Source organism: Salmo salar, chromosome 27 (genome assembly GCF_965601325.2).
Source record: "Salmo salar chromosome 27, fSalSal1, whole genome shotgun sequence".
In the NCBI taxonomy this organism is placed as follows: Eukaryota; Metazoa; Chordata; class Actinopteri; order Salmoniformes; family Salmonidae; genus Salmo; species Salmo salar.
The window spans coordinates 24559347-24585369 of record NC_138317.1 but is presented as its reverse complement, the minus strand read 5'-3'; the positions used below and the strand labels follow the sequence as shown (position 1 = coordinate 24585369).

Genomic DNA, 26023 nt, shown 5'->3' with positions numbered 1-26023 from the left:
GGGTATAAATACCAAGTCCCTCCCTTTCTAGTTCATTCCTGGATTTGTTCTGAGGTGAGTAACGTCTAAAGAAACAGTGCTACTTTGAACAAACAAAAAAATACTGCGCAATTATTCATTTTCACCATAATCCATCATAAGACACGTCTTCCAAGATTCAGGTTTGTATGAACACAAAGAAAATAAGTGAATGTATCTTAAATGTGTTTTTCGTTTTGTGTGCTCTTTTTCAGGTCTTTTGTCTCTGAAGAGTGACCGTCGAGGACTTTGAACATCCTAATTCAAAAATCTATTTTTTTCTTCAAGTAATGGACATTTGATTACTATTTTTTGCCTCCAGTTTGTTCCAGAAGGAAAAGCTAGTTTTTAGCTGCCACAACCCCGCCCATAAAACCAGTTTTTCCAGCCATAAGATTGTTAACGTTAAAACATGACGGTTAACGATTTAAAACTGATGTAACAAGATATCTGTTGCTGTAAAGCACAATATAATATAGTTACCCGAGACGCTGAGGAGAGGTATTTATAGTAAGTGTTGATTTTCAAACCAATCTGAACATAACGTTAAATTCATTAAATGAGAAATCGTTTAGTCGTAGCTAGATTTAGTCTAGGTCCGCTAACTGGTCTCCGTACGGGACTAGCTAGTTACTTGTAGCGAAAGCTAACGCGTTAGTTTATGAGCTCACACAGGAAAGTGCGGAGTGGAAACGCTCCGTTTCTTTGTGTGTGAGACGGATCAAAATAAACTGTATAATAAGTGTTTAATTTAAGCATAAGCAATCTATTCATAAAGATTGCCGTAGGTTAAGGGAATGTTTTTCTCCCTCTGCTAAATTGATAGGAGCTCCTTGGAATATACACCTACCGCAATCTATACATAAAGATTGCTTAGTTTGAGGATGACGGATTTCACTGGAAAAATTGGTCATTTGTGGTTTTCTACGCATGACATTGTATCGTCGATATCGTTAAAGCAGGAAATTTCCCCAGGTGTCCGATATTTATACGGCAATCTGAGGATAAAGATTGCAAGATGGAAATGCTCATTCGAAATATTGTACAAGGCAGACTGGTTTTGTTGGAACTACATCAAAATGTCGTGGTCGTTGTAGTTTTGTCTTTTCAGAACACTCGAGGCAACAATGTGTTTTTCTGGAGCGATAGGAGTAGCGGAACGAGTTTCGTCTCGATGTAGCCGGTAGCCGTTGTGGTTCGCCACCTTTAGTTCTTTTGAGCTAGTAAATGATCCTCCAGCGCTGCTAATGTGATAGTAGGCTAACTGTGTTGTGGCGAATGTAACTGGCATACATTGTTCTTTATGTTCTCGAGACTGGCAGCCACGAAGCCGTTAACAAAAGAGGGCAGGGCCTAGATGTAGTTAGTTCCCCCCCTCCGTCCTAACGTCACCCTAACCAGAACTAGTCATTGAACAGGATCTTTATTCTAGGGTAGGGCGTGCAATGCAATGACCGATGCAGAGTTTGTCTTAAAGGGCTGCCGGCTGCGTGATATTCTTATATAACCATCATGAACATTGTGCGATGAATGAAAGGAGGCATATACAAATGAATTAAGTTGATTATCTACAGGCTGTTCTTTCCCAATTTATATTTTCCCCCATAGAACAAAAGTATTTTATTTAATGGTGATTGTCAACCATGGATAAGGACATTGTTATGTAAACAAAATAATCACTTGGTATAGGCAGGGCTTTGAGCTATTGTGACAGAAGTATTTGTTACATTCTAGATAAATGATAACAGGTGTTACTGTTTTCAACTGCATTGCTATATAGTTCAGTTAATACACCAAAGCCATTGTATGTGTGTATGAACATTAATTTACTTCACATCTATTCCTCCATTGACTTGTTTTTTACTAAGCTCATGTCTTCCCAATAACTTCTTTCTATTGACTTTGTGCGTGTGTAACAGTTGTGACATTTTCAGGAGTTGTGTGTTATGTCCCGTGTTGTGGAGTTCTGAGACTATATAAAACTTCTACTACAACAGTTAAACGGGTAAGACAACTGATTTCCTCACATGACATTTCAAAATGAAATACTTGGATATTATCCATGTAATACTTGGATACAGTAATTCAAAGTATATGATAATGAACATAGTCGAACCATATTATGAGTTTTAAAATATTAACATATATTGAACAATGAGGGGGGAAAGCATGTTGATAGCCTCAGTCCCGCCCCTACTCTAAAATGTTATGATTTACGCATAGATTGATAGTTTGAACAAGGCTAAGCAAAAAATTCAAGTAATAATTTGCAGCGATGGTTTGTTATTTTAGTGGAGATTATATTGCGTTTTTATACATAGAGGATCCATCTGTAGTCACTGGATCCCCAACTGATCTCGGTCTACTAGTTAAGTGTTCCCTATATTGAACAGGTTAACTAACTCTTGTTATTTTAACCACACACTTCTACTAGAGCCAATGTCCTGCTCAGTTTAAGCATACATTTCAAATATATACATTTTTATTTAACTAGGCAAGTCAGTTAAGAACAAATTCTTATTTACAATAAAGACCTAGGAACACTGCCTTGTTCAGGGGCAGAACGACAGATTCTTTACCTTGTCAGCTCTGGGATTTGATCTAGCAACCTTTCGGTTACTGGCCCAACGCTCTAACCACTAGGCTACCTGCCACCCCAGCAGGCATAGTAATAGCTAACTTAAATGACTAGTGAATTTATGATGTATTTAAAAATATATATATATATATTTTTGAAATGTGTGAATTTCTTTTGACCACAGTGTAGACATGTAGTGTGTGTGTGTGGGGGGGGGGGGGAAATTGATAATGCTTCAGATCAAATATTCCCTTTATTCTAATGTTAATCATAGGCAATTAACATACTGGTTCCGTGCTAGTCCTGTAAACTTTAAGGGAGCTCAATCACTTAAAATACCAATACAAGTAACTTTAATATTACTTTAAAATCATTATTTATACTTACAAGCAAGAAGTTAAATATGTTCCTTTTAGCTAACTGAAATTAATAGTACAGTGCATTTGTCATAGAATAGGCTTTTTCTGTGTTCTATTCAACCAACTGTACTCCTCGGGTTCCTGAGCCACCTGAGACTACTGGTAAACTGACTGCAGACTTCTGTCAGTGAAGGAGCTGGTCAGTCATTCCAACCACCAGTCTAGTGCACCGCCTGCCTGAAACTGAATACTGGTAGGCTTTCAGTTTGAGGGCCGTCTGTGTGTGTGTGCGCCTCGGTGTTTAGCTACCAGTATGTGTCTGTTATTAGTGGAGGGGGAAGCTACCCAAAGTATTATTCACCCACACTTAACAAACACGTAGGCTGTAACATCCTGTTCCGTTACCATTACAGCATCAGTAAAGTATCCTAGCTTCCATAGCTCCCATCGCCTTTGACATTTCTATAAAAACATTTCTGTAAAATAATCAATAGATTCCTCAATGGGATTATTTTTCAGAGAATAGAACAGTACAGTGCCAGTATGTGTTTTACAAGTTTGCTGCTCAGACCAACAACTACCTTCCCCTCCACTAGTTTTTCAGCCTACTGGTTGTCATATTCAAGCCTAATCACTCATCTGTTTTTATTTGCACTTACCATGAACTTTTCTAGATTGTACATATTGTTAAGGCAATCGTAAATGTAAGGTTTTGTTGAAACTTGTTTGTAATGTTTTAACAATCTGTTGAATAAAGCAGTTACTTGAATATATTGCTGCCTTTGGGGGAAGTCCTCATGAACCTATTCTAAACTACAGCCCAACCTGTCATTTTCTAATGTGTTGTGTTGAACTGACTCCTTGCCTATTTCCTCCCGCTGTCTCTCTCAAAAGTGTTCTATTGAATTACTGACACAGAAAATGAACTAGCAGCATGACCTATAAGCATTCTTTGTATTAGGCTATACCCAGCTGTCTTAGAGGAAGCCTTACAACAGCTCCTGAGAACAGAGACAAGACAGTAGGCTACGTCTATCCTCCCTTCTCCCTGCGCTATGAGGATAATCCATACAACTGACAGATCCGGCCCTCAAGAGAAAAATAAATGCAAATATTTGAAGTATGAGGCAATACATCAGCCAGTGAGTCATGGTGTTCACTGCAGTATGGAATTTGGAATGCGAAAGCAGCACTGAGGCTGAACAGTAGATTTGGAGGGGTTAGCTGGGAATGTCACTACCCCCCATGTTTTGACAGATTTCAGTGTGACTGAAGATGTGGGTGATTTGACGTTGGCCCCTGCGGTGTTGCTCTCGGCTTTGTGGATAGCAGGAAACTGCGGTCTGTTTCCAGTCGTGTGGTAGAGAGGAGTTTGGAATGGTCTTGTGGTTTAGTACCTATGTTGAATTGTCTGTAAGCCGTTGCTTTGTGCAGGATCTAGAGAAGAACGGATGGTGTCTGTTCCAAGGAGCTCTCCCAAAACAAAGTGTAATCTGACATGCCTGGAAGAACCATGCAGTGCAAACATCACTTTCGCTGCATATTGAAAGAGATGATAATGATGACTGTTTAGTAAGCGCCAGAGTTGTAAGGCGATCTCCTGTATATTAAGTGTGTTTGTCTGTTCCTCGCTCAGAGCACAGATGGCGGTGGGCCCAGTGGACCCCAGAGAGGTCCTGAAGGGAGTAGAGAACCTTCTGGGGAAAGATGGAGAGCTCCGCAGCCTGGAGGGAGTCACCAAAGTCTTCAGGTAATTAACACACTGCCATTTTTTAAATAATTGATGGTGTGCTTTTGGTCTTATTTACTTTTTACTGTTTGGTGTTTTTCATAATTTTTTACATTATTTTGAGTTGCGAGTGTGGACTGTAATGGTAGCATTGTCAATCTCCTATCTTTTGTTCTGATTGTCAGCTTCCTTCTTGGTCTTTTTCTCCACAGTCTCATGAAGGCCTCTCACAAGATGGTGAGCAGGTGTATGTACCTGAATATCCTACTACAAACCAAGTCCCACGACATTCTCAACCGGTAAGTTCTACTCCCATCTTTTGTTCTTAATTGATCAACCTTATTGGCTTATGGTCTGGCTGGCTTGTTTAGTTACTTCACTAGGGAGCTTTCTCTGCCACTGTGCTGCATCTTGTTCTTTGGTTGGTTGGGTGTCTATGCCAGGTTACGGTAAAGCACTTTGACAAATACGTTGTAAAAATTGGCAATTTAAACAGAATTTGAGTGACTGTCCCTTCTCTTTGTCCAGGTTTATCCGAGTGGGAGGCTACAAGCTGCTGAATACGTGGCTGACCTACTCCAAGACTAGCACCAACACCCCCCTGTTACAGCTCATCCTGCTGACGCTGCAGAAACTGCCCCTCACTGTAGACCACCTGAAACAGAACAACACTGCCAAACTGGTCAAGCAGCTCAGCAAGACTGGAGAGACTGAGGGTATGTTTTTTATACAACTTTCTTTTCCCTGGTGGTTCCACCCTCTCTAATACACTGAGCTGACTAATAGACCTCTGCGGGGAAATGATTTAGCATTTTATTTGTAATTCGCTTTCTCACAAACCCAAGGCCAAGACAATAGAGTTCCATAGTGGCGGTATCTGTGCAGTAGATGTAAATTGTTGAATGACAGTGTCTGAGGTTGATGTGTAACTAATGGTGTGTCTCCCTCTCAGAGCTGAGGAAGCTGTCCGCTGGGCTGGTGGATGGCTGGATGGCTACCATCCGCTCCCAGAGTGTCTCCACCACCTCTCCTGCAGGTAGCTCTCCTCCTTCCCTTCCCTTCATGCTCTCCACTGTTCCTTCTTTTCCCCTCTTTCTCTCACATTCACGTTCGACCTCGGACCCTAGTCCTGTGTGGCTCAGTTGATAGTGCATGGCACCTGCAATGCCAAGGTTGTGGGTTCGATTCCCTCGCGGGACCAGTATGAAAAAATACAAAAATGTATGCACTCACTACTGTATGTCACTCTGGATAAGAGCGTCTGATAAATGTTTAAAATGTAAACATGTGTCTAACTCTCCTCTTCACTGTAATCTCTTTATGTTTACGTAACTCCCCCGTCTCTCTCTTTCTCTCAGATAAGAAGCGGAAGAAGGAGGAGGGGAAAGTGCCAGTCCGAGAGGTGAAGGCAGCTGATGGAGGGAAGGCTGCAGAGGAGGAGAGGAAGAAGGAGAAGCCCAAAGCTCACGCTCCCAGCCATGCTAAGATCCGCTCCATAGGTACACTACGCTTGTCAAACTACACTCACACTTTGACGTCACAATTTATCACCAAAAAGTTTTTCATTTACAAAATATGATTTTGTGTATAAGGTTATTGTCCTTCAGTAGAAAACAGTAATATGCAACTCTGAAAAAGTCATTCTGTTTCTGACTGTGGAGATGAAGCTCTGCTGTGGCTGAAGTGCTAGATGTAGTACCATGTAATGACCTGACCCTGTCCTGTGTGTTGTCTTCCAGGCCTGGAGATGGATGCTCCCACCCCTGTCCTGGTCAAGAAGCCCCCCGTGGCCCTTCAGCTGGGGGACAAGTACAATATCAAACCAGCCCAAGTCCTCAAGAGACCCAGGTATACTACACAATAGCATCCATGTCCACATTGTGTATGGGTGTCACCGTCCTACGGCTTACCAGGCAATAACAGGATAGAAATGGCATAACCACAGAATAACACCACTGCTCAGTGCTGCCTCATTATGGGATAACCTCGAGTACTGATCAAACCGCTCTTTGGCACATGTATTTGCCATTTGTAATGAATATATTGGAATTATTACTCATTCAAACTCTCATAATAAAAACACTGTCTGTGTCCTAAGGAGGAAAACCTAACCCGTGTTTCTCTGGTCTCTCCACCAGTTTTGGTCCTCTGGACGCTCCCCCTGTGGAGAAGAAGTACAAACCACTCAACACCACTCCTAACCAGACCAAGGAGATCAAGGTGAAGATCATCCCAGCACAACGTAAGTCCTCAACAGAAACAAGTATGTACCCATCTTTTTGACCCATTCACTGCATTTACTATATTACATCTGACCCCTCAACGAGTAGAGTAGGCTACATCTGACCCCTCAACGAGTAGAGTAGGCTACATCTGACCCCTCAACAAGTAGATATCGGGGTTGAGGTCAATTCCTCTTCACTCCAGTGAGTTGGAAGTGAAATTCCCATTCCAGGTGTCCTCAGCACTTCTCTGAGAAAATGTTTTCATTTAAATGTCAGTTTACTTACTGAATTGAAAAGGAATTGACCTCCTCAACCATGGTAGATACCCACACACTGTTGTATATGTTCCCCTACACTATATTGTTATATTTATTGCAACGTTTCAACTGGAAGGTCTTCTTCAAACTTGAAACCTTGCAGTAAACTACAAGGGAGCTTACCGTTTCAGAGCATAAACAAACATTTCTGTTTCTTTCACATGCCATGTATTTTGTGCCCTACTCCTCAGAAAAAAAGTGTGCTGTGCATCGAACACACTTTTAAACCCATCTCCCCCTCAACTACCACGACATTATGTTGACTGTTATTGATGTCACTAAGAGACTTTCCTTTCTCTCTACAGCCCTTGAGGGTACAGGCTTCCTGGATGCCCTAAACTCCGCCCCCGTGCCTGGCATCAAGATTAAGAAGAAGAAAGGGAAGGAAGGTAGAGACCCCAAAGCTGTCTCTCCCACCTCAAACAAGGTAGACAGACAGACAACTCCTCTCTCAACCACCTGAATCTATGGAAGGCTGTGCAAATGGAATTGAGTATTCACCCATCTCTCTACCTCCCTCCTCCTCCTCTCAGCCGTGTCCGTTCGAGGGTAAACCCCCCTACCTGTCGCCTCAGGGCGGTGCCAAGCCCTTGTCCCCAGAGACCCAGACGGTCTCCACCACCCCTCCCCACGAGGTCCCAGTAGACCTGGAGCAGCCTGGGACACCCGTCCCTGCTGACGACCCCGAGGCCATGGACACGGGCAGCGAGAAGCCCAACGCCCTGGCGGAGCCCCGCGGCGAAGAGGACAGTCAGCTGACCAAAAAGGGCAAGAAGAAGAAGAGCGTGCGCTGGGCCGAGGAGGAGCAGCTCAAAGAGTACTTCTACTTCGACCTGGACGAGACCGAGAGAGGTGAGAGAACAAAAACTAACGGTAACTTCAATTCATTTGTTTTGGTCGGTGTTGTGTGTAATTGCACGTCAAACTGTGGTTGTATAGTCAAACTAGGTAGTTGTCAATACAGTAGCTAGCTAACTGTACAGTAAATACATGATCTACTCTTTACTAAGTTCTGTTAAATGTTTTTCCCCCAATTCTTTTGTCATTTATCCTCAAGATAATTTTTTTTATAATTATATAAATCAAATATATCCCTTTCTCCTGATCACATCCATGTTGGGTGCCAAGGCTAACTCTCTCCTCCTTCTCCACCTCTCTCACCTTCCTCCTCTTCCCTCTTATCCCCCTCTCCAGTCAATGTCAACAAGGTCAAGGACTTTGGCGAAGCGGCGAAGCGCGAGATGATGATGGACCGCCACACGTTTGAGATGGCGAGACGCCTGTCCCACGACTCCATGGAGGAGCGGGTACCCTGGAGCCTCCCGAGGCCCCTGGCCCTCACCGGCCCCCTGGTCAACGCCGGGGCCAACAGCACAGAGAGACTCACACAGAGGGACCGTGAGACTGGCATCCTGCAGGAGATTTTCCTTACCAAGGAGAGGTACGTATTCACTGAGAGGGTCAGACAGACAGACGGTCAGACAGACGGTCAGACAGACGGTCAGACAGACGGTCAGACAGACGGTCAGACAGACGGTCAGACAGACGGTCAGACAGACAGCAGACAGACAGACGCAGACGCGCGTATGGATTCCTATAGCCTAGTGGGTTACCAGGTGCTCAAAGTGCCTTGCATTACATTGGGGAAACTCACCTCCTGTCTCCTCCTCAGTGTTCCTGACAGCCCCCATGAACCAGAGCCTGAGGCCTACGAACCCATGCCTCCACGCCTCATACCTTTGGACGAGGTGAGATGTACCCTTTTCTGTCAATCACTTTGGAGCAGTTCGAAAAATGTGTTTAACTCCAATGAATGCACAACCAAAGGTTTTGAACATAAAATAAGAAGCATTACAGGTGTTATCAGTTTGGGCTTTTGTTTGAAGACTTTTGCATCTGAAAAATGCGCCAAAGTGATTGAAAAGTAACCTATAATATATAGAACACACACAATGCTCCAAACATCCTCTGTGTCCAGTGCACTAACTCCCTCCTCTCCAGGACTCCACCATGATGGACGACAGCTACATGGAGCCCATGGACACGTCGTCCCAGCCTGGCTCTGGCGTGGGCCCCGGCGGGGTGGAGGGCTCCAAGCTCCCCCCCGTCCTCGCCAACCTCATGGGCAACCTGGGGGCCAACAACCTGTTGGGCAACCTGGGTAACCTAGGCAACATCGCCCAGGGCACGCCTGGTGCCCCCGCTGCCCCCTCCGTTAACGTACAGGAGCTACTCACCTCCATCATGGTAAGGGAAAGAGATTAAAAAAATGTCAAAACATGAACTAATCCTGTTTTGACATTATGATCAGATTAATGCATTATGTACTGCAACTGTTTTAAACAACTTCTGGAACGCCTGGAGAAGCCCTGTAACAAGTTGATCTGTGATGTTTATTTTATTGTCTTCCTCCCTCTCTCTCCTGTAGGGAGCTAGTGGTGGCCAGTCTACTGAGGACCTGATCAAGCAGCCAGACTTCTCTGAAAAGATCAAACAGCTGCTGGGCTCTCTACAGCAGACCCAGAACCAGGGCCCCCCCACCGGACCCCCGCCCGGAGGTACACACACACACCTTTACAACACACACACACACACCTTCAGTTCTCACACACTTATTCAAGCCAACAAACCAAGTATTCTTCCATTTCTTCCTACACTTAACTGTGTATGACGATATGTGTGGTAGAATGATTATTAACTTTGTATATGTCTTTCCTCCACAGTGAGCCAGGGCCTGTTGGGCCACGGTCCAGGCATGAACAACCTGCCCAACATGAACAACCTCAACATGGGCATGCCCATGAACGGAGTGGGGTACCCTCCTGCAGGCAAGCCCCCGGGCCCTGGAGGACCCCACTACAACCACCCCCCGCCCCCACACAACCACGGACCCCCTGGCTTCAACGCTAACCCCCGCATGATGGGGCCCCCGCCGCCCCAGGGCCACGGAGGAGACAACGGCAACTACTGGGGGGACGACTCGATGAGGGGGGGGCCACACCGGGGGGGACACTTCCACCGCGGCGGCCGAGGGAGAGGAGGGGAACAGGTGGGCTTCAGAGGGAGGGGACGTGGAGGACCTAGAGGAGGACACAACAACATGGGAGGTGAGTTGAATTGAAAGGGAATGTCCCTTCTAGTAATTCTGTTTCTATGTTAGATGCCTATAGGGCCAGTCCGAAACGGCGCCCTGTATTGTCCATGTAGGGCTCCGCCCCACAGTAGTGCAATTAAAGTAAAGACCAAGTTGATTTCTGTTTGCCATCTTGTAGCCTTGATGCAGTCAGTACAGACGTTTGGTTGGCTGGCTAGTTGTGTTCCAACTCTGTTATTTTTTATCTCTCCTCCTCCCAGACATGTCCAAAAGGCCGGTGTGTCGCCATTTCATGATGAAAGGAAACTGCCGTTATGAGAGCAACTGTGCTTTCTACCACCCCGGCGTCAACGGTCCTCCACTGCCCCCCAACCACCCCGCCCACAACCAGTACAACGACCACGGGCCGCAGCACGGGCACTAGACCACCTAACACACCACTGACGCCAATACGTGACAATACCATGTTATTACCACTAGGTGGCAGAACTCTGAATGAATGAGCTGCTGGCTTGGTTTCACCACTGGGACAAAGGGTGCAGAGAGACAGACAACCCACCAGGCTAGAAAGACATGGTGAAAGACAAGCCAATAGATAGTCAGATATGAGAGACAGACAAGGCAGTCCTGCTGCCTTAACAGTTGCTCTGCACAGGTCTGGTGATCTCAAGGTGCAGGTCTGTTGAAGTAGCAGCTCTGCTACTGTTCTCCTGTGTGACTGGGACTTTGATATGAGGACTCCCCAGTAGCAGAGGAAGATACTGAATGTACAGGGCAGAATCAGACATGTCTGTACTACTTCCTTTTCTTCTCTCCACACACCAACCTAAGATGTCCACCAAGAAATGCTCAATTTCCTACGTCCATTTGTTTGCCCTGCTCGCTCAAACTCCCTCGATCAGGGATGGAGGACATTGCTTGTACGCAAGAATGCACACACACACACTCATGCCCCGGCTTTGTAAAGTATAGGTACTGCTATAGCTGTGAGATGATCATTCATATGTTTATGTAGATGTTTTATTGTGATCATTTTTAACACTGTTGGTTCAGGTTGAGGATGTACAGTAACCACACACTATGACTATTCTGGTTGCTGTCTGTCACTGTCCCATATAGCCTATCAGCTAGCCCTGTCTTATGCACTAAGCTCCTATATATTTATCTGATACTGATTTATCAGCGCTGAGCTAAGAGGTGAGCAATGATCAAGGTAGAAAATCAATAGAAACATCTCCAGGATCTCCCCAGTATTAAGTCAGACTAAGTATTGAGTCAGACTTCTTTAAGCTAAATGATCCTTCCTATCTTCCATCATTATGCTCTGTAGTTGTGTAGTGTCATCCCTTCCCTGGGTGTCCCTATTGGACCACGTTCCTTAGACAGACAGGATCTGTAGCCAACCTTCAGCTCCTGAATGAGTCTAAGCCCCGCCCTCTCTCCTGAATGAATGTTGCACTGTGTTCAACTGTGGTCCCTCGAGTTTTCAAACTGTAGTCAGACGTGGCCAAATGACAATGCTCAGTACACCATTTTAAAACCTATTTACGGCCAAGTGCGCTTCAAGAAAAACATGCCACTTTTTCTACCGTAGGATTTCAACAGAAAACAAGACAATGAATGTGAAGTTGACCAAATAATAAGAATATTGTTTGATGCTATTTGCAAAGTTCCCCATAGGCAAGAGTTATCAGTGAGGAAGTACTTTAAAAAGAAATATTGAGGCCAAATCCAAGTTGTTTTCACCAGGCATCCTGACTGACAGGACAGGACCTAACTGTTATTTATAATGTCCCTCCATCCCCACCACACTGCTTGTGCTATCTTCTACTACTATCTAGCTCTAAAAAAGACCTGACTCCAACATTTCCCCTCCAGAACAAATGGAAGAAACAGTATTAAGAAGAGAACACTTAACAGAACCGCCCCTAGATGATTGGCCTATGCGCTGAACGAGCGCTGCCTGCAGGCTACATGTTGTTTTCTACTGGTGGGCGTTAGTGGTTTGCATATCACAGGAAAAGGAACAACAGGGCAAAGTGTTGCTTGATTTGACTGAGCCTTTTTACCAAGAAGGGTACATAACAGTGAATGAGGGTTTTCCTTTCTGAACTTCAGTTCAGGAAGCTTCTGATTATATTTCATCAGCTTTATAATAGGTACCACCGAGTGTATCTGGTCTTTCATGTGACGACATGATGGTCAAATGTCCCCCTGTATGCCCCGTGACAGAAACACAGTCCCCTATCAGTGTTTCTTCACACACACACAACTGTATTGGCTTCAGTTGGGTGACGCGTGTTCAGTCAGTGTTAAATGTCCAACGGGGTAAAACTATGGAATCGTTCTCTGGGTCAACTAATTCAAAGTGTTTTCTGTGAAAACAGTGGCCTTCACGTCTCTTGTGGGACTAGAATTATGTCGTTTTTGGTTGGATTTATTGTGTTTATTTTGATACGATTGAGTTGAATCTCTCCAAAATGAGGTCCATTTTTGTTTTGTTAGAAATGTATGTATCCATGTGTCTGTAAATGCATACACGCATTCATACACATATATACATATTATGAGTATTTTGTACATGTCTTAATAAATGTCCTAAAATGAATATCTGGGTTGCTATGTGTTGATGTCGTTCATTAACGGTTTTGTTTCTAGTTCTTATCTAACAAGTGTTTCAGTGTTGAATGGAATTCTTCTCAGTTTCTTTTGAAGATGAATGTCATTATTTAAATGTTTTAATATTTGGATATCAATGAAGGTTTCAGATAATCAGAAGCCCTTTTAAGGAACATACAAAAGTTTCAGTTTACTTTAAACATTCTTAAGCGTCATTAAGCACATTACACATCCTAATCCAAGCTCCTACGTCCTATGACGATGGTAGCGTACGGAAGATCCGTGTTCCCAGGGCGAGGTTAGTGACAGGTGGCCCGGGTGGCTGACAACTCAATGTGTGATCAGGAGTGGCTTTAACCGTGCCCTCCGCTGCAAATATTGACTTGGGGAAAACACACGAAGGAACAGCGAGAAGGATAGACGGTGCCTCAGGAGCTAAGGACACCTCAGCATTCTGAGAGGGAAGTAAGGGAGAGCGAGGTTTAAGGACAGCTCAGCGTTCCGCTGCTCCAACGTCCACACTAGAATTCATGTCGGCCTGAGTGTGTCTGCTGCGATAAACGACATAGACCTATCCTTCTGCATTTCACAGATGCTCTTATCCAGATCTATAGCTGCAAGTAAAACCCTCAAAGTAGCAGCTGTTTGAACAACACGTACACTGATTTGTGTCAAGAACTGCAACGCTGCTGGGTTTTTCACGCTCAACAGTTTCCCGTTTGTATCAAGAATGGTCCACCACCCAAAGGGCATCCAGCCAACTTGACACAACTGTGGTAAGAATTGGAGTCAACATGGGCCAGCATCCCTGTGGAACGCTTTTGACTCCTTGTAGAGTCCATGCCCTGACAAATTGAGGCTGTTCTGAGGGCAAAAGGGGGGTGCAACTCAATATTCGAGAAAGGATCCTTAATGTTTGTACACTCAGTGTGTAAGTAAACCAATCATATCCATGTTAAAAAGACTGAGTGGATAAATCAATCTGAGGTGTAGTAGTAGTTGAAGAGGCCAGTCTGTCTGGATGGAGACTTGAACAAAGCCACCATTGATCCTGGTGCTTGGTGTTGGTCTGATCACATTACCCTTGGTCTGTGCATGGGGGTGGATGGAGGGGGGATTGTGCTGTCAGAACACAAAGTGAGAGAGAGAGAGGGCTCAGTAAGGGCACCAGTATAACCACTCTCAATTCATAACCTCTTGTCTAGGCACTTCCTGGTTCCTTAAACGAACCCAACCATTACTTAAGTAACCTTTTCCTGTAGTCAAATGACCTAGTGACTTCATGAGTGTAATGTTATGTCAAACAGTTTCTATGTCAAACAGTTTTATGTTGCAGTCTTCTGTAACATATATATATAGTGTAATATTGGGATGCAAACTCAAAATTGAATACATTTCAACTCTATATCTGACGTCTTCTTTTTCTAAGCCCATAACCATGTGTGTGAGGTGTATACTTTTCTGTTACAAAATAGATTTCATACACTCTGTGTGACCTTGATTTAGCCCACTGCAGTAAAAGGTTAATGAGACCAACAGAAAAAATCAATGTGGCAGTTTGTTTCTTCACCCACTTTAATCTGTGTGTTCAGGGTGTTAGGCAATACAGCTGGAGAGTTATTTAGTAACTTAGCAGGAGAGAATGAAAGCTGTAAGGGGTAATCACTGTAGTTCCTATGGTGTAGAGGCATGAATCCCCCCACCCCCCAAAAATAAAAGTAAACAGGCTTCTGGGTAGAGGCAGTACAATGCACATTTCACAGCTTAGTTTGAGAAAGCAAGACTGACTCCAGAATATTATGTTACAAAGTATTGCTATAATGAATACTGAACAAAACTATAAATGCATCACACAACAATTTCAAATATGTTACTGAGTTACAATTCAACGTGATCAAGACAAAGGAGATGATTGTGGACTGCAGGAAAAGGAGGACCGAGCACGCCCCCATTCTCATCGACAGGGCTGCAGTGGAGCAGGTTGAGAGCTTCAAGTCCCTTGGTGTCCACATCACCAACAAACTTACATGGTCCAAGCACATCAAGACAGTCGTGAAGAGGGCACGACAAAACCTATTCCTCCTCAGGAGACTGAAAAGATTTGGCATGGGTCCTCAGATCCTCAATCTGCACTATCACTCCAGTGTTAATTGCTATATTGTAATTATTTTGCCACTACGGCCTATTTACTGCCTTACCTCTCTAATCTTACTACATTTGTACACACTGTATATAGACTTTTCTATTGTGTTATTGACTGTACATTTGTTTATCCCATGTGTAACTCTGTGTTGTTGTTTTTGTCGCACTGCTTTGCTTTATCTTGGCCAGGTCGCAGTTGTAAATGAGAACTTGTTCTCAACTGGCCCACTTAAATTACGGTGAAATAAAAAAATTAAACAATGCTCTGGATTATTGACCTCTGTCTGCCCTGACCCTGAGACTTCCTGCCATTCTGTACCTTTTGACCTGGCCTTGACCTGTCGTTTTGCCTGCCCCTGTTCTAGTAATAAACTTTCATTACTTCAACACTGTCTGCATCTGGGTCTTCCCTAAAACGTGATAAGAACATGGTGTTGGTGCACAATGACCATAGCATCCCTTTACATCACTACAGACAGTTGATTCAATATTACACTAAAAGTACAAACACCAAAGGGGAAGTTCACACATTCACTCTTTCTGTGCTTGTTTTTGATGCCCTAAACTGTCATCACTTGACATTGACTACAATTCATTTAGAGAATGTGTCTAAAACATATTCTAAAACACTCCACACCAACTCATATTACATCATAATCCCATTCTGAATGATGTCTCTGCACAATAAGAGGTTCCACTGTGCCCTAAATCCATGTTTGCATGATGGTGTTTACAACAAGATGCAAATATGGATTTATGGGACAGTAGACATTTTTTTCACAATTTGAGCAGAGACATCATTCAGAATGGGATTCTGGTGTAATATGAGTTGGTGTGGAGTGTTTTAGAATGTTTTCTAATATGCTTTAGACACATTTTCATATTTTCCTACTGTATTATAGTTATAACAAAATGTGACAGACAATTATCTCTAACGAAACAAAATGTTTTGGGGGATCAACTACAAGCACAGAAAGAGTGAAAATAAGGCCACGTAAAAATGGATGCACTTCCCCCTTCAAACCTATTAAATATTTTTGTTTACTTTAGGAAAGTTAATTTATTGAGAATGATGTCAATCTCACGGATCTGACCTGAACCAATCATGAACTGACTAGTAGTCCCGAATTCAAATTCCTCGATTTAATGCTGACCTGTCCTTGGATCTGAGCCAACTATTATGATTCAACAGTTCCATTACACATTCTTTGTGTAAAACTCCATGAAAACGTACATGACAACACTATCATATCCAACTTAGGGCAAACATTTTAATCAGGCTTAATATGTCTTTAAAAGCCTGTGTCCGATAGCGATGGAAGGGAGAGAAAGTGAAAGTTCTAGAATCCATTACGCTGCCTACCTCCACAGTCCACACACATTCAATCAGAGCTGCTTACCTCTACAGTCCACACACACTCAATCAGAGCTGTGGGAGGAGAGAGGGAGAGGTGAGGGTTGGTGGGAGGGGTCAGCATGAGAGCTTAGGGCCGGTGTATAAGAGCAGGTCCAGGTGAGTGAGGAGGGACACAGCAGAACGAGGAGCTGCAGAACACAGGAGACACACAAAGGTGCCACAGAGAACAGGTAGGAAATAGATCTCTACCTCCACCACAATGGAAGCCTTATTCTCTAACCACACATCTCTCTTCACCATCCCTTATCCCTCCATCTGATCCTTTGTCTGGTAAATGTGCCTTGAAATTCTGTGAACTTTTTCAGTCTTCAACAACTTGAACAAATCTGAATAGATGTGCAATTATCTGTAATTCCGTATGGCACTTATTCATATTATCCCGTGTGGCTCAGTTGGTAGAGCATTGTGTTTGCAACGCCAGGGTTGTGGGTTCGATTCCCACGGGGTCCAGTACGGAGAAAAAATGTATGAAATGTATGCATTCACTACTGAAAGTCGCTCTGGATAAGAGCGTCTGGAAAATGACTAAAATGTGAATGTTTTCCCTCAGCTATACTGTTGAGTTACAATAGTATGCAAATAGAAGTAGACTATCTGTGCAGTTTTGTGGCAGACGTGTTATCTGGGCCCGTATTCACAATGATTCAGAATAGGAGTGCTGATGTAGGATCCCTTTTGACTTATAGATCATAATGATTAAACGTATATGGGCAGTGGGGACCTGATCCTAGATCAGCACTCCTACCTACTCTGAGATGCTTATTGAACTCTGTTTCCTTCCAGAAAGGTAGTAATCATGATCCGAGGTCTGCTGTCGGTGCTGTTGGTCCTGGTGGCCGTAGCCGTGTCTTCATCTCTGGCTAAGCCTGAGAAGAACATCGCCAAGAGGGGGAAGAGGATCCCTCAGACTCTCTCCAGAGGTAACACTCTCCCCTTACTATTTCCAAAGCGTATCACAGTGTATAGTGTTGTTAATGAATGAATTCATGAGTACACATTCTCCTTTTCCTCATTCTCAAAGCTCTGTAAGATCAGTGTGGTCGGAGATAATCTCTACCTGAATGTTCTTTGATGTTGTACTGAAACTGTTGCACTGACACTGTTCTTCCTGACTGTCTCCTATAGGCTGGGGTGATCAACTAATCTGGGCTCAGACCTATGAGGAGGCTCTGTACTGGGCCAGGGCACAGTGAGTGAACAAACTTTTATGGCTACATATGAAATGGCACCCTACTTTTTATGAAGTTCAAAATAGGGAATAAGGTGTTATTTCACATTGATGTAATAGATCTAGATGGCTGACAAATACACTTAAAAAACAAATACATTTCAAGGATTTCTATTCTATTTTATTCTGTAACCAGAACTAATTTGTCTCCATAGGAACAAGCCTCTGATGGTCATCTTCCACCTGGAGGACTGTCCTCACAGTGCATGTAAGACCCTGACCTTTAACCTCTAACCCCTGACCTATAGCAAATAAGCTGCCACTCTGTTGCACCTTCCTGAACAGACCACAGGTCAATGTCCCTCACTTGGCTTTTATGAGTATTATTTGCGTCCAGGTATTCTCCCAAATCGTGATGTATCATTCAGTTGTATTAGATGCCAGGACTTGTTTAAACAGCCGTTATCAAACTCGTAGTAGAACAAACATGGCTCTGTTTGCCAAGGTGGAATACACCTGTTACATCCTGCTGCCATGTATGGGAGTGGACAAAACAATTATTGAGATCTCTTAAGTTAAGTCAATGTAACACTTTTTATAACATCTTTCATGATGTCTTCCATGCATCCAGCCATGAAGAAGGTCTTCGCTGAAGACAAGGACATCCAGAAGGTGGCTGATGAAGACTTCATCATCCTCAATCTGGTGGTGAGTTGTAAATGAAGTCTTTGGAAAACATTATCAGAATCAATACCTAGATTACTTATCTTTTGATCGATTAGATTTTATGATGTTTAGATTTTTATTAGCATTTTAGGGCACTGTTATTTTTTTTTTGTTGACCTGACTTTTAGTATTAACAAGCAAATTATTGATATGTGTTTCTTTTCCTGTGTTATCAGTATGAAACCACAGACAAGCATCTTTCCCCTGATGGCCAGTACGTCCCTAGAATCATCTTTGTCGGTGAGTGAAAATGGCACGTTTTCCCAGCAGCATTACATGAGAAGGAATGTCATTATTTTGTTTATGATGGCATCAAACAAAAGCAACAGATTTGAATCAATAGTTATCTCTCCCTCTCTCTCTCTTTCTCTCTCTTAATCGCTCTCTCCTCAGATCCCTCTATGACAGTGAGAGCTGACATCACAGGGCGCTACTCCAACCGTATGTACGCCTATGAGCCTTCTGACATCAAACTCTGTGAGTACAACTTGATCTTATCTCCCTTTTGACTGTTTGATTGCATGCTAACGGTTTACATACTTTTAATAAATCTGTATTTAATAGATTGTAAATATTTAAGCATTTATACACATGTATATGTTTTTTATTAATGTAAGGTATTACTAAGTGTATTCAGATTGTTTTATAATTAATTCAGAGATTAGAAAATATTACCTTTGTGAGAAACAACCTGCTCCTGAGTGACTTACTCTTCATTTTCCCTTCTCCCTGTAGTACTGAGCAACATGCAGAAGGCCAAGAAGCTGCTGAAGACTGAGTTGTAAGCACTGACTCATCATGTGACCCCATGACCTTTGGCCTGCGACTTCAGAGGTTCTCCGAACATTCTCTGAACGTTCTCTGGAGCCTAGGAGTCAGCCAGTGGCATACTGTCACCATGTAAACCTAAGCACTGGAAAGAGCTAGTCTTCACTTTCACAAAGCGCAATTCCATTTTTTAAATTCTGTTATTTTTCCTGAACCTGTCTTTGTAATGTATTGCTGTACATCTGAGATGTCTTTTTATTAAATATAGTGCAATTATGAAATGATTTGTGTCTCATTGGACAATGTCATTCAGTCCTTTCACCCTTCATGACAATGACTCAGGTTAAAAGGGCTATTGAACTTTCTTTTTTTTTACAGTGGGTGTGCATGAATCCGTGTTTGTGTAACTAGGGAGTGAGTGCTGACATCCTGGTCACATCCTGAATGGACGGGGCCAGTGAGGGAATGACACACCCACACATTATTCTTAGTTATGTCATGTAGTACTATAATATTGTAATGTAATAAGTTCATGGGAATCTAATATGCCATTTAGCAAATAAAAGCATTATTTTGTCATTCCACTTCTGTAGAGATTTTAGAGTTTCTTGGAAAGGGTTAGGCTACTGCTGTGAGCTGAGCTCTACATTTTGCAATGTCATTGAATGCCACTGGTTTCTATGGAAACAGCCCAACAAACCCAGTGAACTTTCAGGAAAAAAATTCTAATAGGTCAACTTGACTGGGCATTGGTGGGAATTGAGTTACTCATTGTTGAAAGGAAAACTAAAGAACAGAAACAGTGTATGAAATATATATTTTTTACTTTTCTATTTTATTGAGATTTCTTGTACAAAGGCTCAGGTATGTTGTAGTTCACAGAACCACCAGTGAGGTGGAAGCAGCAGTACACACTAGTAGAGGAGACATGCAAGAGGCACAAGCCAAGGTAACTGATACAACAGCACACAACAGACATGCACAGACCCACACGCATGAGTACGCGCACCTATGTACACACACGCACACACACACACACAATCGACTGCCAGGCTTTGTAACACTATCAGCAGGACAAAGCGCATCTCTTCTTTCATGTCAGTCTTCCCAAGCATTTCATACTGATGATATTCAAACAGCATAAGCAATTTACTCTTAAAGGGATACTTTAGGAGTTTGGCAATGAGGCCTTTTATCTACTTCCCCAGAGTCAGATGAATTTATGGATACCCTTTTTATGTGTCTGCGTGCAGTTTGAAGGAAGTTGCTAACTAGTGCTAGAGCAATTGCTAACTAGCGTTAGCGCAATGACTGGAAGTCTATGGGTATCTGCTAGCATGCTAGTAGATACCCAAAGACTTCTAGTCGTTGCGCTAATGCTAGTTAGCAATGGCTCACAAAACAACCTCTAACTTCCTTCATAATGGACACAGAGACATAAAAAGGGTATATACACATATTCATTTGAGTCTGAGGAAGTAGATAAAATCCCTTTAAGTATCCCTTGTTTTTTTCGATTTCAAATAATTAGGAATGTTTACACAGAAATAAACATTCAGAACACAAAAGAATGCAAATGCTGTGTAACATAATGACTTAAAGTAAAGGCAACAACAAGCTGCTTAAATAGTTGTAGTTATGTAGTTACAGGATACACTTGTCAACAGCACCCCTCAGTCCTTCAGTTATTGAGTGTATCAAATCAAATGTACAAATATTGAATGACATCTTCAGTCGTCATGCGCACAAAATAATGCTAACTGTTCTTCATCATGTCAGCTATCATCTGTAATACAGGAGTCCTTCAGTAGTCACAACATCACAGTTCACAGGCTTTAATACAGGTCTGAGCATACTGAACGCTTGCCCATCAAGGGTGTATCAAATATCAAATGTGTTATCTGAAAATGTTAATTTCTTGAGATTTGTCACCAGAAGCAAAGCCTGAGCTGCTGTATAGGAGAGGATAGACACGGAGTGGACAAAACATTAAGAACACCTGCTCTTTCCATGACAAAGACTGACCAGGTGAATCCAGGTGAAAGCTATGATCCTTTATTGATGTCACTTGTTAAATCCACTTCAATCAGTGTAGATGAAGGGGGGGGGGGGGGGGTAAAGAAGGGTTTTTAAGTCTTGAAACAATTGAGACATTGAGGGTGAATTTGCAAGACAAAAGATTGACGTGCCTTCCTTTGAACAGGTATGGTAGCAGGTGCCAGGCGCACTGATTTGTGTCAAGATCTGCAACGCTGCTGGGTTTTTGATGTTCAACAGTTTCCCGTGTGTATCAAGAATGGTCCACCACCCAAAGGACATCCAGCTAACTTGACACATCTGTGAGAAGCATTGAAGTCAACATAGGCCAGCATCCCTGTGGAACGCTTTCGACAACTTGTAGAGTCCATGCCCTGACAAATTGAGGCTGTTCTGAGGGCAAAAGGGGGAGGGGGTGCAACTCAATATTAGGAAGGTGTTCTTAATGTTTTGTACACTCAGTGTATACAGGATATGGTTCTGATCGGGAGTGGTTTAAGGTGTCCTATTAGGGTAATAGGCTCGTGCAGCATCTTCAATATACAGCAGGGTCGTGTTCATTAGGGCACACCACGGAAAACATTTTGCAACGGAAAGTGTAAAGGAGCATTTCTTATTCGACAAGTGAAGCTAGTTCCTCTTGTCTCTGTCAGTTTTCTTCCGTTTGGTGCCTAATGAACATGATCCAGTTATTTTCCAGACACACACCACATTCTGGATAAACAATCACTTCATGTAACACCACACAAAGGGCTGCTGCTTTGCTCTGCTAGTGAAAACACACACGTCACTCGCTTATTTACAAACACAGCCTCTAAAACAGGCGGCTAGCCCTCCTCCACCTGGAGAGCTACTTGGTGTGCAGGCTTTTACTCCGGCCCTGCTTTAACTAACACAACTGATTCAGCTGAACAAGGCTCCGATGAGCAGCTAATTTGTTTAGAATCAGCTGTGTTAGTGTTACAGTTAGAGTAGGGCTGAAGCAAAAGCCTGCACAACCAGTAGCTCTCCAGGAGGAAAGTTGGCCACTCCAAGAGCGGGGTACAAAGCCAGCAGTTGCCAACGGTTACAGGAAGGCACTGGGATTCGCTCGAGGGTCCTTCTGGTTCCTGTACCGGTACGTTAGCCACACCCCCAGGATCTGAAAAAGGACGAATAAAACATTCAGAGGTCAAAATAACAAACATTACTGGGCCCAGTTTTATACTGCTGACCTACAAATAGATCACCTACTGTATATAGCTACATTTTCAATACCTATTAGATTTCATGAACTGCACCTCAAAATAGGCTAGTTTACTGTAAAGAAAAAAACACTATTTTAAAACACTATATAAGTTAAATTGATTGATTGCTTGATTGATACAGCAGAACATTCCCCTGACTGTATATAAAGGGCAATCTCACCTCAGTGAAGCTGAAGAAGAGGCCTATCCCGCCCACGAAGCGCAGCACCTCTTCTGCATGCTCCTGGATCTGCTCAGCACACGGTGAACAGGAGTGGTTGGGGAAACAGGCCTGTAGAGGGACACAGAAACACCACACAGACGGACCAGTTAATTAGGAAAACTGCTTCACAACCACAACACTGAATATACAGCAACTAATGTCATCAGAAACTGTATGCATAAAAACTTGTTCTTTCATTGTAATTATATATCTTGGCATGCACAAACAGAACATGGGACATGTGAAGGAGCGGTCAAAGACAACAGACAGATTCAGTGCAACAGAGGGTTCGCTTGGTAATGCTTACGGCATCGCAGGTCCCGTTGTTGTCTACGTGGTAGAAGCCACAGCAGTTGAGACTCTTCTCCACATCTCTCTGGGTGCTGTACGAGTTGTTCCATCCCACCTCCAACAGGTGTTCCTAAAACGGGTACAACAGCAGGCACTGACCACCATAGATGCAGTTATATCTGTGTGTATGAGTGTATTACAATGCCTGTATGCACAGGACCAGACATCTCTAAGGTAGTCAGCTGTTCTAGAACCGGATGGAGGTCAGTCTGAATAAAATAGTGATTTACTTCTAAAAAATATAGTCCATACTGCATGGAACCGGAACACACCACAGTGCAGAACACAGAAAATCCTGAGAAGAGACACAGGAGGTCCTTTAGCTCTAAGATTTCACCACAAAATTCAGCTCACATCCTTATAGACACACTGTATCATGATATCAGGTTGTCTTGTATCCATCCAGTATTTCATCACAAGGTTTCTGGGTTTTGTCTGAAAAGTTGGTTTTGTTCCTCTAGCACCTAGCCGAAGGTTGTGATTGACAGCAGTTTGTGTTCCTACCTGCTGATCCTTGTTGATGGCCAGACAGGCGCTGGAGACAGAGAACTGGACGATGAACACCATGAAGAGGATGATCATATACTGGGATCCACTGTCAAGGAATAACACTCCAATACACACATTGTCAACACAGAGCTTTTGTAGTTTTGAACCCAGTTCGTCACACTTCCGAAGGCGGAGGATAATTATTTTCCATAGTCAATGGGCTCCAACTGTTTATTTCTCTATCCTTCTGTATTAGTAGTATGGAATATTCTAGAACGAAATACACGATTAATGACTGTGTAATACTGTAATAACGTAATGTAATAATATAATAATAATAGTGTAATAATGACAAAGCCAGAAGCAGGGGTCAGGGGTCAGCAGTATCTATGCAGGCTGACTACGACGTGTAGAGAACTGTCTCATTCAGACAATCCCTTTTGGCGATCTGCGGAAGCTATTTGAAAAGCTTATTTGAAACTTCAGTTCTCTTGAATTTAACACGGAGCCTACCCAAGGCCTCAATCTACTGGACTTGAAAACCAACCCCAAACCTATACCCAAGCCATAATTCAAATCCTAGACCCCAAATACACTTGGGTCTAGGGTCAGGTCAAGTCTGCCTTAGTGGAAGGTTGGGATACAAAGAAGAGTAGGACCTGGTGGTGCTTCACGGCTCCGATGAGGCCGACCAACGCCACGAAGAACAGGAACACCCCCACTCCGATGACTCCGCCCACCACCTGGAAGCTGGACACCAGGCCGAACCACTTCCCCCACGCAGCGATGCCAATCATCAGCAGACTCACCATCTAGAAATGGAGGGACGGACGGACAGACAGTGAAAAATAGATAGGCAGGCACAGACGGAGACAGAGAGCCAAGACCCTAAGCAATAGATCTCTTTGGGTCATTATATGAAGTATGAACTCTCCACAGTCAAACATGGTCTGTGTGTGTGTGAGTGTGTGAGAGACAGAGACAGAGACAGAGAGAGAGAGAGAGAAGTTGACCACAAATCAAATAGGCTTATGTAATAAAACAAAGTGAGTGATGTAATTGCAAATGGTACAACTGGTCAGGAGGACATTAAAGCGCACACAGGCTACACCTCAGACTACATGTTTTTAGAGGTAGAAGAAGCGACAGTCAAAAGCGGAACATCATTTTCCACCATGACAGCATTTATTTGCCGGCAAACGAATATTCATCTTAAATCTAGGTCACCACTGTGGTCTGTTTTGATGCCACCATTACTCCTATATTTCTCAGACTGCAAAATGATTGGAGGCCCTATGTTGAGGATTTGGACAGGAATGCTATGGAGTCTACAGACACACGCACACTATGGCCCATATGTTGTTTTCAGTAACTATCACTTGATAAGATATATCAGGAATGGTTTGAGCTGAGCAAAGACAGGATGAACACTTGCATTGGAAAGTGTCAGGACTCAGGAGAGACAGGAAATGAACAGGAAAGAATATAGGCTATTGTAAATATTCAGTAGCCTAAATACTGAATATAAATTCTAATATTTTGACGTGCCGAGGTTGCCTTTGGCAAACTGGAGACGCAGATCTTATTCCAGACAACGGTTCAGTTTGAATAATTAATAGCATGAGAGCCTGGTCTGACCCAATGTATTGTTTACAACAGGCTGCACGGTAACAATGTTGCTTACACACCCGTACAGACCGCATAAAAAGCAGCATATAGTCAGTCTACCCGACCCAACAACCAAAACCTGTTACAGTGGAATAATGCTCCATATGGTAAATTCTTGAACCGTATACTCACAACATAGAGGATATTGAGCGCACAGAGAGAATGCTTGGAGCAGGTGAATCCGGCGCAGCCCATCCTGGCGATTTTTTGGAATAGTCTAAACGAATAATAAGATAAAGTAATTCCTTGTAAAAACAAAATTAAAATACCCTAAACAAGCCGGTTATGAATTTCACCACTACAAAGTCTAGTCGCGAGATGACATGCCTAGAATGGAGGTTGCTATGGAGCTTCCACAGTAAGCTGATTGGTTAAAGGCTAACGTTTGTCATTGATATGCAAATAATTGCGGAGAGATGCGGGTAGCGCCTTTCAGACCGTTCTGACCGCCAGACAGCTCCAGCAGGTGCAGGTTGAGTACGCGTTCCAGATAAATAGCCTACAAAAAAATTACAAGATCATTGTATCATATTGATGTGGACACATGATACACTATATCTAAATATCCTTATGAGAACTGGAGCTGGTTAATTAGGTGAGGTTACCATTGAAAGTGCATGTGAGGAAGTACATGTAAGACCAGCATCACATTACAGAGATAGGCAGACCTAGTTCCTGAATAATTAAGCATCCTCTGTGGGTCAGTGAAGCCCTGCATGACTGGGATTTCCTTGCTCACCTAAACCTAGACAGGAAAAGGACACAGGTTGGGGAAGGGGGAGACCCAGAGATCCTCAAATGAAAAACACACATGCAGGAACACAAACACAATATCTGTCAGTGAAAGCTGTTCAGGCATTCATTTGACC

At 43.2% G+C, this 26023-nt stretch overlaps 3 protein-coding genes across 9 annotated transcripts; 2 read left to right on the top strand and 1 right to left on the bottom strand.

The window, feature by feature from the left end:
* Positions 1–52: 52 nt before the first annotated feature.
* LOC106588707 (serine/threonine-protein phosphatase 1 regulatory subunit 10) lies at positions 53–12928 on the top strand. 6 transcript variants are annotated; one of them, XM_082970126.1, is made up of 16 exons: positions 53–2023; positions 4592–4705; positions 4897–4983; positions 5213–5400; positions 5637–5720; positions 6043–6183; positions 6424–6532; positions 6823–6947; positions 7532–7653; positions 7760–8099; positions 8421–8667; positions 8899–8974; positions 9228–9473; positions 9655–9784; positions 9950–10333; positions 10581–12928. In XM_082970126.1, the coding sequence occupies exons 2-16, from the start codon at positions 4599–4601 to the stop codon at positions 10742–10744; spliced, it is 2550 nt and encodes an 849-aa protein (XP_082826252.1). In that variant the 5' UTR covers positions 53–2023; positions 4592–4598; the 3' UTR covers positions 10745–12928. The 6 variants fall into 6 exon arrangements, with proteins under 6 accessions (XP_082826252.1, XP_082826251.1, XP_082826254.1 ...); XM_082970125.1 differs by having other exon boundaries at positions 53–3208; XM_082970128.1 differs by having other exon boundaries at positions 54–528; positions 6823–6926.
* A 3631-nt stretch (positions 12929–16559) lies between these two features.
* On the top strand, positions 16560–19444 carry agr2 (anterior gradient 2). 2 transcript variants are annotated; one of them, XM_014177931.3, is made up of 8 exons: positions 16560–16668; positions 17286–17418; positions 17624–17687; positions 17882–17934; positions 18298–18374; positions 18569–18632; positions 18786–18869; positions 19128–19441. In XM_014177931.3, the coding sequence occupies exons 2-8, from the start codon at positions 17295–17297 to the stop codon at positions 19175–19177; spliced, it is 516 nt and encodes a 171-aa protein (XP_014033406.1). In that variant the 5' UTR covers positions 16560–16668; positions 17286–17294; the 3' UTR covers positions 19178–19441.
* A 523-nt stretch (positions 19445–19967) lies between these two features.
* On the bottom strand, positions 19968–25552 carry tspan13b (tetraspanin 13b). The gene is made up of 6 exons (XM_014177986.3): positions 25287–25552; positions 24131–24298; positions 23502–23582; positions 22954–23067; positions 22605–22715; positions 19968–22338 (listed from the first exon to the last, which is right to left on the bottom strand). The coding sequence occupies exons 1-6, from the start codon at positions 25347–25349 to the stop codon at positions 22264–22266; spliced, it is 612 nt and encodes a 203-aa protein (XP_014033461.1). The 5' UTR covers positions 25350–25552; the 3' UTR covers positions 19968–22263.
* Positions 25553–26023: the final 471 nt, after the last annotated feature.

Coding starts and splice junctions, on each gene's coding strand:
- tspan13b (XM_014177986.3), bottom strand. CDS start 25,349: ATGGGCTGCGCCGGATTCACCTGCTCCAAGCATTCTCTCTGTGCGCTC. Junction 23,068..23,501: donor CCATCAACAAGGATCAGCAG/GTAGGAACACAA, acceptor TACCCGTTTTAG/GAACACCTGTTGGAGGTGGG. Junction 22,716..22,953: donor ACAACGGGACCTGCGATGCC/GTAAGCATTACC, acceptor GTCCCTCTACAG/GCCTGTTTCCCCAACCACTC.
- agr2 (XM_014177931.3), top strand. CDS start 17,295: ATGATCCGAGGTCTGCTGTCGGTGCTGTTGGTCCTGGTGGCCGTAGCC. Junction 17,688..17,881: donor CTGTACTGGGCCAGGGCACA/GTGAGTGAACAA, acceptor TTGTCTCCATAG/GAACAAGCCTCTGATGGTCA. Junction 18,633..18,785: donor CCCTAGAATCATCTTTGTCG/GTGAGTGAAAAT, acceptor CTCTCTCCTCAG/ATCCCTCTATGACAGTGAGA.
- LOC106588707 (XM_082970126.1), top strand. CDS start 4,599: ATGGCGGTGGGCCCAGTGGACCCCAGAGAGGTCCTGAAGGGAGTAGAG. Junction 6,948..7,531: donor TAAGTCCTCAACAGAAACAA/GTATGTACCCAT, acceptor TTCTCTCTACAG/CCCTTGAGGGTACAGGCTTC. Junction 9,474..9,654: donor AGCTACTCACCTCCATCATG/GTAAGGGAAAGA, acceptor TCTCTCCTGTAG/GGAGCTAGTGGTGGCCAGTC.